Source organism: Bos indicus, chromosome 8, assembly GCF_029378745.1.
Source record: "Bos indicus isolate NIAB-ARS_2022 breed Sahiwal x Tharparkar chromosome 8, NIAB-ARS_B.indTharparkar_mat_pri_1.0, whole genome shotgun sequence".
Lineage (NCBI taxonomy): Eukaryota > Metazoa > Chordata > Mammalia > Artiodactyla > Bovidae > Bos > Bos indicus.
In genome coordinates, this window is record NC_091767.1 from 921,345 (window position 1) to 939,119 (window position 17,775).

The following is a 17,775-nucleotide window of genomic DNA, read 5'->3' on the forward strand; positions in this document are numbered from 1 at the left end:
TAAACTCCCAAATGAAACAAGATTTTGCCTCCGGACTTTTTATGGTGTAAACGGTTGAGATTAGGGATCAGGTAAGCAGGTAAGGAAATTGTTTTTGCCCCTGTGTTTAGACTGGGACCCTAGAAATGACCTGCCGTCTCTCGGTCTGTTTTTCTGTATCATCTTTCCGCTCCGCCCCACCCCCATCTCCCGAATGTTGACTCTCGGTCTGAAGGCCGCGCTCACGGTCCAGGGACAGTGCTGACGAAGGGGAGCCCATCCAGGAGCGCTTCTTCCGCCCGCACTTCCTGCAGGCGCCCGGGGATCTGACCGTGCAGGAAGGCAGGCTCTGCAGGATGGACTGCAAGGTGAGTGCGTGCGCCCAACCTCCCCCCGGTGCTGTGTCTCTCTTCTCTGGTTTTGCCCCATTGATTGACCTTAAGTTTAAATTTCAGCTCAGAAGTATGAATGTTTTATAAAATTATTTGCGCTCACTCTGCTGGTTATCTCTGGAATTACAGAACATAAACGTGAGACGCTTAAGAGAGTTTACTCTGGACTTACAGAAATGTTTAAAAAGGATAAAAGAATTGTTAACAGGAGTTTATTTTCCAGAGTAGTTATTTTTTTATTATTTTCATTTTACATTGGGGTATAATTGATATACAATGTCGTATTAGTTTCAGATGTACAGCAAAGGGATTCAGTGTTACACATGTATCTTTTCAAGTTTTTTTCCCATTTAGGGAGTGTAGTTCCCTGTGCTATACAGCAGGTCCTTGATGGCTATCTGTTTTAAATATACTGCTCTTTATATGTCCATCTGAATCTCCCAATTTATCCCCTCCCTGCTGTGTGGGTGCTAAGTCACTTCACTTGTATTTGAGTCTTTGCGACCCCCATGGACTGTAGCCCACCAGGCTTCTCTGTCCATGGGGTTCTCCAGGCAAGAATACTGGAGCAGGTTGCCATTTCCTTCTGCAGGGGATCTTTCTGACCCAGGGATCAAACGTGAGTTTTCTTATGTCTCCTGCATTGGCAGGCGGGTTCTTTACCATAAGAGCTACTTGGATAGCCCTACCTTTCTCCTGTGGTAACCATAAATTCATTATTTACGTCAGTAAGTCCGTTTCTGCTTTATACATGAGTTCATCTGTATAAATAAGTTCGTCTGTATCATTTTTTTCAAGATTATATGTATATATATATATGCAATATCATATATGTCTTTCTCTTTCTGACTGACTTAAAATGACAATCTCTAGATCTACCCAGGCTATGGCAACTGACGTTTATTTCCTTCTTTTTATGACTGAGTAGTATTCCATTGTATATGTGTACCACATCTTCTTTATCCATTCCTCTGTCAATGGACATTACGGTTGCTTCTTTGTCCTGGCTGTTGTGGATAGTGCTGGTGTCAAATTGGAGTGCATTAGTGGAAGTGCTTTTTTGGGTTTGTAAGTTAGAGTGTAAATGTGCTACAAGAAGCCACCAAAAACTTGTGTCTCATTACTTCTTCAATTTTTTTAACTTTAACATATATATATGTATGTATGTATTTGGAGTAAAGTGGATGTACAATGTCATGTTTGTTGTAGGTATACAGAATCTTACTCAGTTATAAATGTTCATCTTTGGGGTTTTTTCCATATATAGGTTTTTTACACAATGTTCAGTACACCTCCCTTGCTATAAAGTAGGTCTGTGTTGATTATGTATTTACATGTATGTGTTAGTGCCAGCCTCCTAATTTACCCCTCCCACCCCACCTTTCCCCTTTAGTAGCCATAAGTCTGTTTTTCTAAGTTTGTGCATCTCTTCTACTTTTGTAAATTAGTTCATTGGTATCCATTCCCACATTCCACCTGTAAGTGATAACCACATGGTGTTTGTTTTTCTCTTTCTGACTTACTTCACTTTACTATGATTATCCCTCGGTAGGTTACAGCAAATGGCATTATTTCCTTCTTTTTCATGGCTGAATCATATCCGATCATGCAAATGTATCACTTCTGTTATTTCATTTTTATGATTGGAGGATAATGGCTTTACAGCATTGTGTTTCTGCCCTGCAACAGCGTGGCTCAGCTGTGACTACATGTTTGCCCCCTCCCTCCTGAGCCTCCCTCGTACTCGCCCCCCATCCCTCCCCTCTAGGTCATCATGGCGCACCGAGCTGAGCTCCCTGTGCTCTACAGCAGCTTCCCCCGACTCTGTTTCACACGTGGTCGTGTGTATATGTTAATCCTACTCTCAGTTTGTCTATCGCACACTCTCCTTGTTCTCCCCGTGTCCACAAGTCCAGTCACTGCATCCTGTATCTCTGTTCCTGCCCTGCAGATAGGCTTATCAGTACTCTTTTTCTAGATTCCATATTTATGTTTTATATATATATATGCATTAATATACAGTATTTATTTTTCTCTTTCTGACTTCACTCTGTATAATAGACTGTATATAAACTGTATAGTTTCATCCTCATCTCTGCAAATGACCCAGTTTTATTCCTTTTTATGGCTGAGTGATATTCCATTGTTCATGAACATCTGCCACCCACTTGCCTGTCGTCAGATGGCTAGGTCTCCTCCATGCCCTGGCCAGTCACCCACTCGCCTGTCGTCGGATGGCTAGGTCTCCTCCGTGCCCTGACCCGTCACCCACTCACCTGTCGTGGGATGGCTAGGTTTCCTCCATGTCCTGGCTGTTGTAAATAGTGCTGCAGTGCACTATTACATGCACTTGGAATTCTGTTTTTTTTTTTTTTTCCACATATACTCTTAAGAGTGGGCTGCTGGATCATGTGGTGGCTCTACTTGAACACTTTAAAGATGCTTCCTTACAGTTCTCTGCAGGGGCTATTACCATGACATCCCACCAGCACAGCACCTTAGGAGGGTCCCCTTTTCCTAAGCCCACCCTTGTATTTATTGTCTGTAGGCTTTTTGATAGTGGCCGTTTTGACTGATGTGAGGTAACACCTCATATCTTTTATTTGCCTTTCTCTAATAGTTTAGTTTTAATTTCTGTAGTATATTTAGTGATGTTGAGCATCTCTTCATGTGCCTCTTGGCCTCCTGTATGTCTTCTTTGGGGAAATGTCTGTTTAGATCTTCTATCCATTTTCTGATACTGAGTCTCATGAGCCATTTGTAAATTTTGGAGATGAATCCCTTGTCAGCTGCATCATTTGCTACATAATTCTTTCCACAGTGTAAGTATGCAGTTGTCAATGTGTATGTTTATATGCGTGTATTTATCGTGGGTCTGTAAGAATTCACACAGACCACCTCTAAAATGACATTTTAGTTACAGAACGAAAATGAATACAAACATAAATATACATATACAGAGTCAAAAGGGAAAATTTTTTTATTTTAATCAGGTGATACCAAGGGGTTATTATTAATTTTAGTTTTATATGTAAAAGTGAAAGTCGCTCAGTCATGTCAGAATCTTTGCAACCCCATGGATGACTGTACACCACATGGAATTCTCTAGGCCAGAATACTGGAGTGGGTAGCCTTTTCCTTCTCCAGGGGATCTTCACAAGCCAGGGATCAAACCCAGGTCTCCTGCATTGCAGGTGGATTCTTTACCAGCTGAGCCACCAGGAAAGCCCAAGAATACTGGAGTGGGTAGCCTGTCCCTTCTCCAGGGGATCTTCACAATCCAGGAATCAAACCAGGGTTTCCTGCATTGCAGGCAGAGTCTTTACCAGCTGAGCTGTGGGGGAAGCCCTAGGGAACTGTGAATGTATAAAAAAAAATCTGCTTCTCTTAAAGAATGATCTTAACTCCCCATCCAAGGACTGAACCTGGGCCCCATGCAGTGACGCGCAGACTCTACACCGGACTCCCTGAGGCCCCCACCTCACTGTCCTCCGCGTTGCCCTGGAGGAGGTGTTTAGAAGGGAGCCTGTCTGTGCTGAGAAGAGTACCGGGGCCGACCCTAGAGCCGGTCTCCTGTGGATGGAGTGACCCATTGTGGCATCGGGGGAACTCATGTGCATTTCCCTTCTGCCTCAGGTCAGTGGGCTGCCCACGCCCGATCTCACCTGGCTGCTGGACGGCAAGCCAGTGCGCCAGGACAGCGCCCACAAGATGCTGGTGCGGGAGAACGGCGTGCACTCGCTCGTTATCGAGCCCGTCTCAGCCCGGGACGCCGGCATCTACACGTGCGTGGCCACCAACCGGGCGGGGCAGAACTCCTTCTGCCTGGAGCTCGTGGTCGCAGGTAGGCCCGGGAGGACACGCTCAGGGCGAGAGGAGACTCAGCAAGGGCCCCAGTGTGGGCCTCACACTCAGCAGAGAGAATAGCGGGCCTCATCAGAGTAGCCAGTCAGAGGCTGGAGTGAGACCTGTCTCACCTCCCCATCAGCAAGTGGGCCGGAGCAGGGGCTTTGAGCAGCTCTGCCGGGTGTCTCTCCTCCTGGGCCCCAAGGGTTTCTCAGGCCAGAGAGCACCGCCCAGCCTCCACGAGCCAGCGGTGTGTGAGGTGGGGCTTGTACACACGTTCTGCATGTACACCACTTGTTAAGTCAGCCACAGTGACTTCATCATTTAACATTTCAAATCATTTTCATTAACGCAAACATAGGAAAAATAGGATATACTAATAAGGATTATAAAGTTAACTTAGCAGTGGGGCTTCCCTGGTAGCTCAGCTGGTAAAGAATCCACCTGCAACGCAGGAGACCTGGATGATATACTTTTTTACTTTAGCTGAGGAAAATGAGTGTATGAAAGTGTTTAGAGAATCAACAAGAGTGGGGAGTGTGTTGTGTCCCTTCCTCATGCTGCGTGCAGAGCCCTCCAGGAGCCGTGTGGGGAGCCTGTGCTGTGTCTGCATCTCTCCTCTGTGCACAGCGCTCTGTGTGTGTTACCTCGCCTGGTCCTCAGAGGAGCACCTTTAGCAAAGCAGCTGGCTTCTTCCATGTTTCCCAGAGGCGGGATCTATGGAGACAACATCCTCCCCTGGTTGTGGAGTTGGGTCTGTCCCATCCCTGGTCTTCCTCCAGGTCCGAGCACCCCGAGCTCTTTGTAGAGACAGTGTCTCCTCATGAGGATGCTCCTGACAACGAGACACGCGCACACAGAAGTGTAGTCAGCCTGTGGGCTGTTCCGCTCCACTCCCTCCTCCGGCCCCCGCTGCTCACTGTTGTGCAGTTGGCTCTGTGGACCATGCCTGTCCTCGGGCCCGAGATGTCCCCGTCGGCACTTCTGGGAGAAGTCAGGGCTCAGTCCGCGTTTCCTGGCCATGTCCTCTGGCCGGCCCATCACTGCTGCTCACTCTCCCTGCTGTAGAATGGGCCGTGATGCTCACAGTTTAAGGACTTAATCATTTCACAAGGATGACATCCTACGAAGCATTGCGTCCCCGTGCCCTGCCCAGCACAGCCTCTGAATGCAACTGTCTGCTGTTGTGACGTGAAGGTCCATCCATCTTTATCCTCTTAGGAAAGCAAAGACCCAGAAAGAAAACGAAGTGAGGTCTTCTCCCACCACCTGCGTCCCCCAGAGTAGCTCAGGTGAAAAAGTCCAGTAAAAATTAACTCCCTGCATAGTTTAAGGTCAGACAGGGTCCTCATCATTTACAGGTCTGGGGGAGAGCCTCTACCTGTGATGTGTCCGTCCCTGAGCAGGGCAGGGAGAAGGCCGGATGCTCTCCCTCGTGTTGGCAGCTGCAGTGATCACGAGGCCAGCGGGACCTGCAGGGCACAGCCCATCTTGCTAGTCGTTAGGCACCTGGTGAAAGCCCCCCGCCACCCGCCCCGTGCAGTGCTGTTGCCCGTCTCCCTGCAGCAGGACCTAGAAGTCCTGCAGAGCCAGGCAGCAGGTCAGACAGTCCTGCAGAGCCTCAGCACCTCCCAGACAGCAGGGCGGCAGCGCGTGGATCTGCCCCCGCACGCCGGGGCTCAGCGTCACCGGGGGCAGCGGCGGACTAGGGAAGCCCTGCACCCTTGCTGGTCAACTGCCAGCCTGCAGGAGGCCACTGAAACCATGCAGGCAGGCGCTGTGGGGCGGGTGCAGGGCTCTCAGCCTCGACCTAGCAGAGGAAGAGGAGGTGTGGGGTGAGCACGGGCTCCCTCCGGGTGAAGGACTCCCTTGGTGGAGGATGGGCCTCTTGCCCCGCATCGCTGAGGGCACCTGCAGGCTCCGTGGCACTGCCCGGGTCTCCCAGGCAGGACACCTGTCTCCTGTCTTCCAGCTAAGGAAGCGCACAAGCCACCGGTCTTTCTGGAGAAGCTGCAGAACACGGGCGTGGCGGACGGCTACCCCGTGAGGTTGGAGTGCCGGGTGTCGGGGGCACCCCCACCACAGATATTCTGGAAGAAGGAGAACGAGTCACTGACTCACAGCACGGACCGCGTGAGGTGAGTGCTGGGCCCTGCCCACCCTCGGGTCTGGGGCTCCTGAGGCAGCAGGACTCACCCCTGTGGGGCGCCCCACCCCAGGATCGGAGAAGCTGGCCACCCCAGAGTACAAGGGCCACGCGGGCCTCCCAGCCCCACCTGCGGAGGCTCTGTGGGCCTCCCCTGTGCCTCACACACGGGAAGGTGACCCGCCTGCCAGGGGCGTCAGGGCAGAGCCTGCAGGCGTCCACTCCATGCTCACCCGCTGGCGTGGCCGCAGCCGCTGCAGGACGCGCAGGGTGCCGTGAGCCACGGCTCGCAGCCCTGCTGAGGAGCCCGACAGCCCTCACAGCAGGCCCTCTCCTGCAGCATGCACCAGGACCACCACGGCTACGTGTGCCTGCTCATCCAGGGTGCCACGAAGGACGACGCGGGCTGGTACACGGTGTCAGCTAAGAACGAGGCCGGGATTGTGTCCTGCACGGCCCGACTCGACGTGTACAGTAAGTACCTCCCCGTGCTGGGCGCCCGAGGCCTCCCGGCCCGCATCGCAGACTCTGATCTAGAGCCTAGAGCCTCCCGCTCCGAGACTTCATCGTGCTCTTTCTCTTTCTGTTTGTAGCTTCCCGACAGTAATAGTGACCCTCGCCAGGAGAACAGTGCCCAAGTATCGTTCAGAAGCGCTGCGTGTCGCAGTGCCGCATGTGCCTGTTTCTCTGGCGTGGGCTCCCCAGCTGTGCTTTCTGCCCCCGCGCCTCTAGGAGCTAACGCTAGGCTCAGGCATAGTCACAGACGTGTCCATCCCATTACTGCATGGTGCACGGGGCCGCCTCTAACATTCCTCCTGTGTCCTGACCCGGCACAGCGTCGGGACCCACGCTGAACGGGGCCCATTGATGCTGCAGGGTGTATTTCCCACGGCTGAGCGCTTCGTGTGTGTGTGTGTGTGTGTGTGTGTGTGTGTGTGGTGTCTGAAGTAGTGTGGCAGTAGGCTTGTGTGTTTGTGTGTGTCTCCTTGTGTACACGTGTCCCTGATTTTTAAAAATCATCCCTTTTGAGTTGACAGACTAGGTCAGTATCCCTCTATGACAGTAGCACTTAGTCACTGTAGCACTCTGTGACAAGTAAACCCCGAGGAAAAATTCAGAACTGATTTCTGAATTAAGAAATACCTCCGTGAGACGCTTCAGTAACTATGAGCTCAGCCAGCGCCCCCTCCCGAGTCCATCCAGAATTCCTGACTGTTGCTACTGTGGCATGCCTACCCGTGAGCTTTGAAGATTTCTTAAAAGGGCAGCTAGGAAGCTTAGTGGCCATTTCCGAGGAGTCCCCAGGCTGCAGCGAGTACCAAGGTGCGGGTGAGCTGCATTGGCCATGTTACCCCTGCGGTCTTCGCAGCCCGTGTAGACGAGCTCTGTGACAGGGGTGTGAGGTGCAGAACCATGCAGGCCTCTCAGGCCTCCTCGGGGGCATGTGGGGTGTGCTGCGAGCCCACGCCTGGCCCCACCACAGGCCCCGTGCCCCGCGGCAGAGCCCTCCCCATCATGGCCCTCACCTGTGCACCCTCGGGTGTCTTGCAGCCCAGTGGCAGCAGCCTCCGCCGAGCGCCAAGCCGAAGCGGGTGCGGCCGTCGGCCAGCCGCTATGCCGCGCTTTCCGACCAGGGCCTGGACATCCGGGCGGCGTTCCAGCCCGAGGCCGGCCCATCCGCGCTGGCGCTGAGCCCCGGCCTGGTGGAGAGTGAGGACCTGTGATCAGCGCCCTCGCGGGAGCACAGACCCAAACCGTGCCACCCGGACCCGCCTCCTGCCGCGGGACGCAAGTGCACCTCGACTCCGAGAGACAAAAGGGCACCTCAACTCTCCTTTTCTTCCTGTAAAACAAAACAGAGGCTGTGCACACGACGCCAGTAGACGAACGCCTTGCACAGAATTCACACTCATCAGCCAATTCAAACTCCGGGAGTCACTGTGTTTCAAGGGGTCTGAAAAGCCAAAGCCCTCATGGAAAAGTGCCCCCGCTCCGTGTTGTCCTAAGTGCCTTCAACACTGGCTCAGCACTGCCACCCAGCGTGAGCGGAGGCGCTTCCCGGAGGCGGCCCCACAGCAGGAGGGCACGACCAAGAAACCCACGCAAGTGCCTTGTCTGTGCAAACCGTTTTCTACTAAGTCGTACGAAGGAACCACTTGCTGCAGTTCTAGCAACATCCTGAGTTTCTGTCAAGGTTAAGACCTTCATTGTTAGCTTTTTTTTAATGTGTATTTTCCTTTTGTGTTGCCTTGGTAGGGAGCTTACATGCTGAAATGCGTAACGTACTCTGAGGAAAGCAGAAACAGATCACAGACCATTCCACAGAGGGCGTCTCGACCACCCAAGTGACCGCGGCAGGCGGGGCGTGTCGGGGGTGAGGGGCTAGGGAGGAGCAGAGGGGAGAAGGGCGAAATGCAGGGTGCACGGTGACGGTGTCCACGCAGAAGGCAGGGGGGGCGGGAGCCAGTGGAGGCCAGGCTTCCCTTGGTTCTCTTCAAATTCCGCCTACAACACTGCCGTTCCTAAGTCAGGGAGTTGGGGTTCCAGCGGTGGGGGACCCTCGGGACACCGCAGGGTCAGAGCCGGAGGTGGGATGCACAGAGCAAGTTGGTAATGGGCTGAGCGGAGAGGTCGTCAAGGTCGGAGGCAGCCTGTGGGCACTCGTCTGCTGGGGGGCACAGGGCTGAGCTAGAGCCAGGTGGGCGCCAGCGTGCATGTTCCCCACCGCGCCCGCGCGGCGGGTGGGAGCGTAATTTCACTTCCCTGCAGCCATGGGGCCTCTGACTGAAGAAGGTGCTGGGCTCCCAGTCATCCCAAGGCCATCCTGAGTGCCCCTGACCCTGGTCAGCTGGACGGGGCGGATTCTGACCAGACTTGACAGTTTTAAGTCGGAACCAATCAACTTTAAACACGAGAAAATGGGGCCTGCTATGATATGATAATGGTACTTTGCTATGAAGAGAACACACTGTATTCCTTATGCAAAACACATTTATCTTTCATTATTTATGACAAAGATGTCAAACTCTCTTAGCTCAGTTACTCGATATGTAGTATTTTTGAACGATTTTGTACCTGTGTGCGCCCGTGTAGCCCATTTCACTGCTTCACACGCACAGCTCTCCACTTCTTCTAGACACACCAAGCAAGCTCTGCGTGCCCAGTGTGAGCGCCGGTACCCGCAGCCTGGGCAGACGAGCACGCGAGGCTCTCCTGGACCTCTCTCTCTTGCAGAATTACGACTGATGTCTTCTCATACTTGCCAAATTTTCCCGAATGTGACATTTTGCTGATTTGCTGGGTTTGGGATTAAGCAGCATTATTTTGCCACCTTTCATGTATTTATAAAACAATAAGTACTATCCTACTACTTTGGGTTGTTGTGCTGGTGTAATGTGGATTTAACAACAATAAATATTTAACAAATCAGAGCTGCAGTTTTGTGAAGCGCATGCTCAGTTTCCAGTCTCTCTCACAGCCTTGATGAACCCGTGCAGACCAGACCCACTGATAACTGCACTGCACGCTCTCCTGGGTGCAGGAGACCGGAACGGGCTCCAACTCCACGCGGCCACTGGACAGGGCTCACAGGGCCTGTCAGCGAGGGGCGCTCAGCTCCCACGGGCCACCCGCACCCCTTGGCATGGCAGCCCGTCCGTCCCCAAGCCCAGCACCAAGACCCTCGGCACACGTCTTCACACACACTAACTCTTGTTGGGAGAACCCGTGCTTCAAGGGACCACCAGCTGTGGGGACTGCAAAGTCCCATCCACACAGAGCCTGGGTGTGGTGTCGGGGAGAGGCAAGGTGGGTGCACCCACGAGGGGCCTTGGGAGCCCTCTCGAAACCACGCCCACCTCAGCACTTTACCTGATACGTGCGTGACACTGGTTTCTGTGACCCCACAGGGAGCACCTTCGCACCATTTAACCATCACCTTTCTCAGGAACTAAGTGCACGGCGCTGTGGCTCAAGATGTCAATACAAGATGCTGAACACACTCCTTCCCACAGGCACACCAGATCTACTGCTACACACACAGAAGTTTCCTCTAAAGTGACCTCAGGTGAATGGGGAAACCCACGTCAGCCCCACAGTGAACCCCACCGCCTGGCACAGTGACCCACATCAAGGGGACTGACCCCGAGCTGCTCCCTGGGGAGTGAAGGGTGTGGACGCCTCGTCAGGACCCCAGCTATTCAACTGTGAGTCCAGCACCAGACTCACTCAGCTTTGAAAGCAAATGAGCATTTCTGTCACCAGAGTTACGAGTATAAACACAGAAATCCTTACAAGGCTGCACACTCGTCCAGGCCACAGGAAACTGAAGAGCCAGCCAGCGGAGAAGGGCACAGACTGAAAGATGGTCGGGAATGAAACTGCTGTTTGTAGAGACTTAGGTGGGCTTAGAGAGTGCCATATAATGAGTGAAGAAAGTCAGAACACAAATACCATACTAACGTGTACATGGGAAAGCTAAAAAATTACATAGGTAACCTTACTTCCAGCCTGAAATAGAAACAGGTGGAGAACACGGGTATGGATACCAAGGGGGAATGGAGGAGGGTGGGAGGAATTTAGAGATTGGGATTGACATATACATAACTGTTGCTGCTCTGTAAAAAACACATGGATATAGGCATTTATGTCTAGATTTCCCAAAGGAAGCATACACATGACCAAAAGGCCCATGAAAACATGCTCAGCAGCATTCATCACGAGAGAAAGGCAAATCCGAAGTCCAGTGAGGGGTCACCTCACAGGGCAGGCCAGCATGGCCCTCTGACACGGAGAGGGGACTCGTCCTCTATTCCAGGGGTGGTGGTGGAGGGGGAGGGGGGAATGGGTGCAGCCACAGTGAGAAGAGCATGGAGGGTCTTTGAAAAACTAGAGACAGGTACAGGATCCGGGAACTCCACTCCTGTGCTGGCACCCAGAGAGAGTCATCATCCGAAATGACATTTCCACCCCATTTTCTCAGCACTGCTATTGAAAACACTCAAGACATAGAATCCACCAGACTGTCCACCCCGAGAAAAACAAAGACTTCATGGTACAACTACTCACTGGGACACTAGTCAGCTGTGAAACAGACGCGTGGTGAATAGACCAAGATAGCACCATACTTGGTGAAGTCAAAGACTGCTATCATACAACAGCACTGGAACATACAGTTTATGAATTCAGACAAACGAACTAATTTACAAAACAGAGCAAACTTACAGGTATGTAAAACCAAACTGATTTAAAAAAAGATAAACCTATGCAAAGTAACATATATCCAACAGATAATCACAAAGGACCTACCAAATTGCAAACAGAACTCTACTAAACCTGTTGTAATACATATGTGGGAATTAGAACTCCAAAAACAATAATGTATGTGTCTGTATACCAAAATCAAGTTCCTATACACCTAGGAGAAACAACATTGGAGACCAACTCTATTCCAATATAAAAGATGGACGAAATTACCGGGGCGAAAAAAAAAAAAAAAAGTGGGGCATGAAGAAATGCTGCCGCCTTGTGGCAGTTTGGGGGAACTACAACGTTTAAAAAAAAGATGCTGTTGGGCAAATCAAATTCATAAGATCTGCAGGATCCTAAGTGAAACCCTCCTGTGTCAACTCTACAGAACGTGGAAACCCTATTCAAAACTCTCTAACAACCCATGCCAGAACACGACCAGATAAAGACACACAGGCTTTGGGTGCTTCTTCCAGCACACTGCACTCTCACTGAAAACCCAGGAAGGGACTTTTCCCTGAAGAAAGTCTGTATCCATCCACATGAACAGGTACAGAAGATAGAGGACGTATGCACACTGTAATACGACTCAGCCATGAACAGGAAAACACTGTGCAACTTCAGGCCACAGGGAGGAGAGCAGACATGAGCATACATAGTGAAGGAAGGGACACAGGGACCAAAGGCTCTGATGTATCCATTTGACATGGAATCGAGATGTGGTACGAAAGGACTCATTTCCAAAAGACAGACAACCTCACGGACTTCAAAAGGAAGCATAGGGTTACCAAAGGGAAAGTACAGGGTGGAGACAGATTTTCTGGTTCCCAGGAACATAGAAACACAACTCATACAATGTTCAACATGGGCCCACCCTAGAGCACAAGGAAACCTGACTCAACACACTACTGCTTTTTTTATATAATATAAATTAATTTTAATTGGAGGCTAATTACTTTACATTATTGTATTGGTTTTACCATACATCAACATGAATCCGCCATGGGTTCCCAATCCTGAAGCCCCTTCCCACCTCCCTCCCCATACCATCCCTCTGGGTCATCCCAGTGCACCAGCCCCAAGCATCCAGCATCGTGCATCGAACCTGGACTGGCGATTCGTTTCACATATGATACTCTACATGTTTCAATGCCATTCTCCCAAATCATCCCACCCTTGCCCTCTCCCACAGAGTCCAAAAGATGGTTCTATACATCTGTGTCTCTTTTGCTGTCTCACATACAGGGTTATCGTTACCATCTTTCTAAATTCCATATATATGCATTAGTATACTGTATTGGTGTTTTTCTTTCTGGCTTACTTCACTCTGTAAAATAGGCTCCAGTTTCATCCACCTCATTAGAACTGATTCAAATGTATTCTTTTTAATGGCTGAGTAATACTCCATTGTGTATATGTACCACAGCTTTCTTATCCATTCATCTGCTGATGGACATCTAGGTTGCTTCCATGTCCTGGCTATTATAAACAGTGCTGCAATGAACATTGGGGTACACGTGTCTCTTTCAGTTCTGGTTTCCTCAGTGTGTATGCCCAGCAGTGGAATTGCTGGGTCTTATGGCAGTTCTATTTCCAGTTTTTTAGGGAATCTCCACACTCTTCTCCATAGTGGCTGTACTAGTTTGCATTCCCACCAACAGTGTAAGAGAGTTCCCTTTTCTCCACACCCTCTCCAGCATTTATTGCTTGTAGACTTTAGGATCACAGCCATTCTGACTGGCGTGAAATGGTACCTCATTGTGGTTTTGATTTGCATTTCTCTGATAATGAGTGATCTTGACATCTTTTCATGTGTTTGTTAGCCATCTGTATGTTTTCTTTGGAGAAATGTCTGTTTAGTTCTTTGGCCCATTTTTTGATTGGGTCGTTTATTTTTCTGGAATTGAACTGCAGGAGTTGCTTGTATATTTTTGAGATTAGTTGTTTGTCAGTTGCTTCATTTGCTATTATTTTCTCCCATTCTGAAGGCTGTCTTTTCACCTTGCTTATAGTTTCCTTTATTGTGCAGAAGCTTTTAATTTTAATTAGGTCCCATTTATTTTTGCTTTTATTTCCAATATTCTGGGAGATGGGTCATAGAGGATCCTGCTGTGATGTATGTCGGAGAGTGTTTTGCCTATGTTCTACTCTAGGAGTTTTATAGTTTCTGGTCTTACGTTTAGATCTTTAATCCATTTTGAGTTTATTTTTGTGTATGGTGTTAGAAAGTGTTGTAGTTTAATTCTTTTACAAGTGGTTGACCAGTTTTCCCAGCACCATTTGTAAAAGAGATTGTCTTTTCTCTATTGTGTATTCTTGCCTCCTTTGTCAAAGATAAGGTGTCCATGCTGCTAGTGCTGCTGCTGCTAAGTCACTTCAGTCGTGTCCGACTCTGTGCGACCCCATAGACAGCAGCCCACTAGGCTCTGCCATCCCTGGGATTCTCCAGGCAAGAACACTGGAGTGGGTTGCCATTTCCTTCTCCATTGCGTGAAAGTGAAAAGTGAAAGTGAAGTCGCTCAGTTGCGTCCGACTCGTAGCAACCCCATGGACTGCAGCCTACCAGGCTCCTCCTTCCATGGGATTTCCTAGGCAAGAGTACTGGAGTGGCTTGTGTCCATAGGTGCATGGATTTATCTCTGGGCTTTCTATTTTGTTCCATTGATCTATATTTCTGTCTTTGTGCCAGTACCATACTGTCTTGATGACTGTGGCTTTGTAGTAGAGCCTGAAGTCAGGCCGGTTGATTCTTCCAGTTCCATTCTTCTTTCTCAAGATTGCTTTGGCTATTCAAGGTTTTTGTATTTCCATACAGATTGTGAAATTATTTGTTCTACCTCTGTGAAAAATACCATGGTAGCTTGATGGGGATTGCATTGAATCTATAGATTGCTTTGGGTAGTATACTCATTTTCACTATATTAATTCTTCCGATCCATGAATATGGTATATTTCTCCATCTATTAGTGTCCTCTTTGATTTCTTTCACCAGTGTCAACACACTATTATAACAGCCTAGATTGCAAGACAACCAGAAAAAGAACTCAGGTACTTCTGTGGGTAAGGGAAGGAGGGTGCTGGACACCTAGTTAGGAAACAAAATACGTGTAAAGAAACCCAAAAGAGAGCCCACAGCACTGTCAGTTACCTAGACACACCTCCAGAATGAACATGAAAACCAAACGCCCACTGTACTCCCCGCACGCCTCAGGGACTTGGTGGGCTGTCCATCACCCTTGCAGGCCGAGCAGGCCTGGGTCCCAGGGAACTGGAGAGGATCTGCCAGTCAGACAACCCCATGGCCCCATGGACCTGAAGTGCCAAGGGACCCTGCAGCAGTCCATCATCTCCAGACCAGGTGGGCACTCCTGCCTCAAAACCAAGCTGATTTCACCCAAGGCAACAGGGAGCCTCCAGGCTGGAGAAGCACCGAGACATCCCCTGGGTTCTATGGGTCCTCATGAAGCGGGGCGTGTTCCCGCTTCCACCCTCCTTCCATAGGGTTTGCCCCTCCTGTGGATGACAGCACCCCTCAGCAGAGTGATACTGCAGGCATTGGGATGTGTCTATGGGGGAATGGCTCCAGGGAAGATGCAGTGATACTCAGGCTTTGGGTGTTTCTTCTGCACACTGCACTCCATTGACAACCTAGGAAGAGACTTTCCCTGAGGCTCTGGTTGCTGGAGGGACCACAGTGGGGCAGGAAAAAAGCCCCCCCTTGTGGCAGCTTTTCATTACAACAACTTGAAAGCCGGTGCTCTCGGGCTCCTCATATTCACAAGGCCTGTGGGGTTGTAAAGAACTCCTGCCCTCAAGGGATGTCCTGGGATAGATCATCAGAGAAGAACTCAAAACAGGGCAGACTTACAAGAAGCCAGCTTCAACAGGTAAATGGGACTCTCACTGTATGACTTACAAAAGCACATAGGAAGACAGTCCACATCACTAATTGGTAAGTCAAGGTAAATCACCACTATGAGGTGCTGTCTTCTCCCACCCATCAGAATAGCCACCTTCCGAGAGATGTACACAGAATAAATGCTGCTCAGAACGTCCAGGAAAGGGAATCCTCCTTCACTCTTGCTGGGGATGGAAATAGGGGCTGCCACAAGCAAACATTACGGGGTTTCTTTAAGAAATGAAACACAGAGGAACCACATGATCCACTCATCTCACCTCCATGACGCTGAGACCCAGTGAAAGTCATAACTCAAGATGACATGCACATCCCTACTTTCATGGCACCACTATTTGCAACAGTCAAGGCACAGAATCCACCAAAATGTCCATCTGGAGAAAAAGGAAGACGAAATCGTATAACTCTAAAGTGGAACACAACTCAGCTGTAAAACAGAAGGGAACAGTGTGACTGACAGCAGCGTGGATGGACCGAGAGATGACCAGGCTGAGTGAAGTAAGCCAGAGAGGAAAGAATAGCATAGAGCATCACCTACACATCGAATCTGTGAATCCACACAAAGGAACTAATTTACAGAACAGAAACAGAGTAACACACATAGAACACAACTGTTGATTTTTTTTAAATGGGAGGGGCCAGGGATAAAATAAGATTTTGACATAAACATACACACTAACTTGTATCAAACAGATAATTAAAAAGAACCTAATAGCACAGGGAACTCTACTAAACCTACTGTCACAACATTTGTGGGAATTAGAACTCCCCCCCACCCCCCGCCAAACAATGGTGGCTCAGACGGTAAAGCGTCTGTCTACCATGCAGGAGACCCAGGTTGTAGCCCTGGGTTGGGAAGATCCCCTGGAGAAGGAAATGGCAATCCACTCCAGAACTCTTGCCTGGAAAATCCCACGGACAGAGGAGCCTGGAAGGCTACAGTCTAAGCGGTTGCAAAGAGTCAGACACGACTGAGTGACTTCACTTCACTTTATGTATAACTCAATCAGGTCCTATACACCTAAAAGAAACACAGCAATGGAGATCAACTCTACTCCAATATAAAATGCAAATGAAATTACAATTTTTTAAAAATAGGCCATGAAGTAATCTCACCTTGTGGCCCTCAAGTTTATTTAGTCACTGAGTTGTGTCTGACCCTTTGTGACCCCCTGGACTGCAGCCCCCCCAGGCTCCTCTGTCCATGGGGTTTCCCAGGCAAGAATACTGGAGTGGGTTGCCATTTCCTTGTCCAGGGGATCCTCCCAACCCAGGGATCGAACCCAGGTCTCCTACCCTGGCAGGTGATTCTTTACCACTGTGCCACTAGGGAAGCCCTGTAGAGAGAGGTATCCTACGTTATACCTTGAATAACAGAAGGATACCGTGAATATTCACTGGAAGCACTGATACTTTGTCCCATACTTTGTCCACCTGACATGAAGAGCCAACTCATTGGAAAAGACCCTGATGCTGGGAAAGATTGAGGGCAGCAGAAGGGGGTGACAGAGGATGAGATGGTTGGATGGCATCACCAACTCAAGGGATGTGAGTTTGACCAAACTCCAGGAGATAGTGAAGTTCAGGGAAGCCTGGCATGCTGCAGTCCGTACGGTTGCAAAGAGTTGGACACAACTTAGTGACTGAACAACAACAATGAATACCATGTTAAAAAGAGAGCATATAACCAGGGAAAACCTGTATCGAAGTAGGAAGGTACAATCCCAGGACAAAGGAACTCAAGAGTGTGATATTAAGCAAAGTCCTATAGAAGGTAACCATGTTTGAATCAAATGTGGGAACCTTAAAGACACAGAATCATAGTTTCAAGCTGTCCCATCAGGGGAGAGTGGGGGAGAGACTGGCATAGTAATGTATCCCGCCCCCCCCCATACCAGTGAATCCCTGGAGAAGGGCATGGCAACCCACTCCAGTATTCTTGCCTGGAGAATTCCATGGCCAGAGAAGCCTGGCGGGCTACAGTCCACGGGCTCACAAGAAGTTGACACAACTGAGCGTGCATGCAAAAAGTGCAGGATACCTGCTGCCTACCCCCCGGGGACATAAAATCCAGGCATAATCAGTGCCTGCCCCCAGGGGACATAAAATCCAGGCTTTCTGTAGGCAGGCACATCCCTGGGCACCCTGTCAACAAAGACACAGAGGTGGTTTGCCACGGGAATGAAAGCACAGCAATACCACGATTAATATGCAATTTAAAAGAAATGGCAAGAGTTCCAAGCACATCT

The 17,775-nt window shown here is 49.8% G+C and overlaps 1 protein-coding gene across 9 annotated transcripts in view; it reads left to right on the forward strand.

Moving 5' to 3' along the window:
• The window catches only part of PALLD (palladin, cytoskeletal associated protein), a 364,941-nt gene extending 355,149 nt beyond the window's left edge, over window positions 1-9,792 (forward strand). For 8 of the 9 annotated variants that reach the window (XM_070794341.1, XM_070794342.1, XM_070794344.1 and 5 more), the window contains 5 exons: window positions 215-347; window positions 4,008-4,215; window positions 6,190-6,355; window positions 6,704-6,837; window positions 7,915-9,792. In XM_070794341.1, coding sequence (XP_070650442.1) covers window positions 215-347; window positions 4,008-4,215; window positions 6,190-6,355; window positions 6,704-6,837; window positions 7,915-8,087 — 814 coding nt within the window. In that variant the 3' untranslated portion in view covers window positions 8,088-9,792. Of the gene's footprint in view, window positions 1-214; window positions 348-4,007; window positions 4,216-6,189; window positions 6,356-6,703; window positions 6,838-6,956; window positions 7,002-7,914 lie in introns of all 9 variants that reach the window. The other variant, XM_070794343.1, reaches the window with a different exon arrangement.
• Window positions 9,793-17,775: the final 7,983 nt, after the last annotated feature.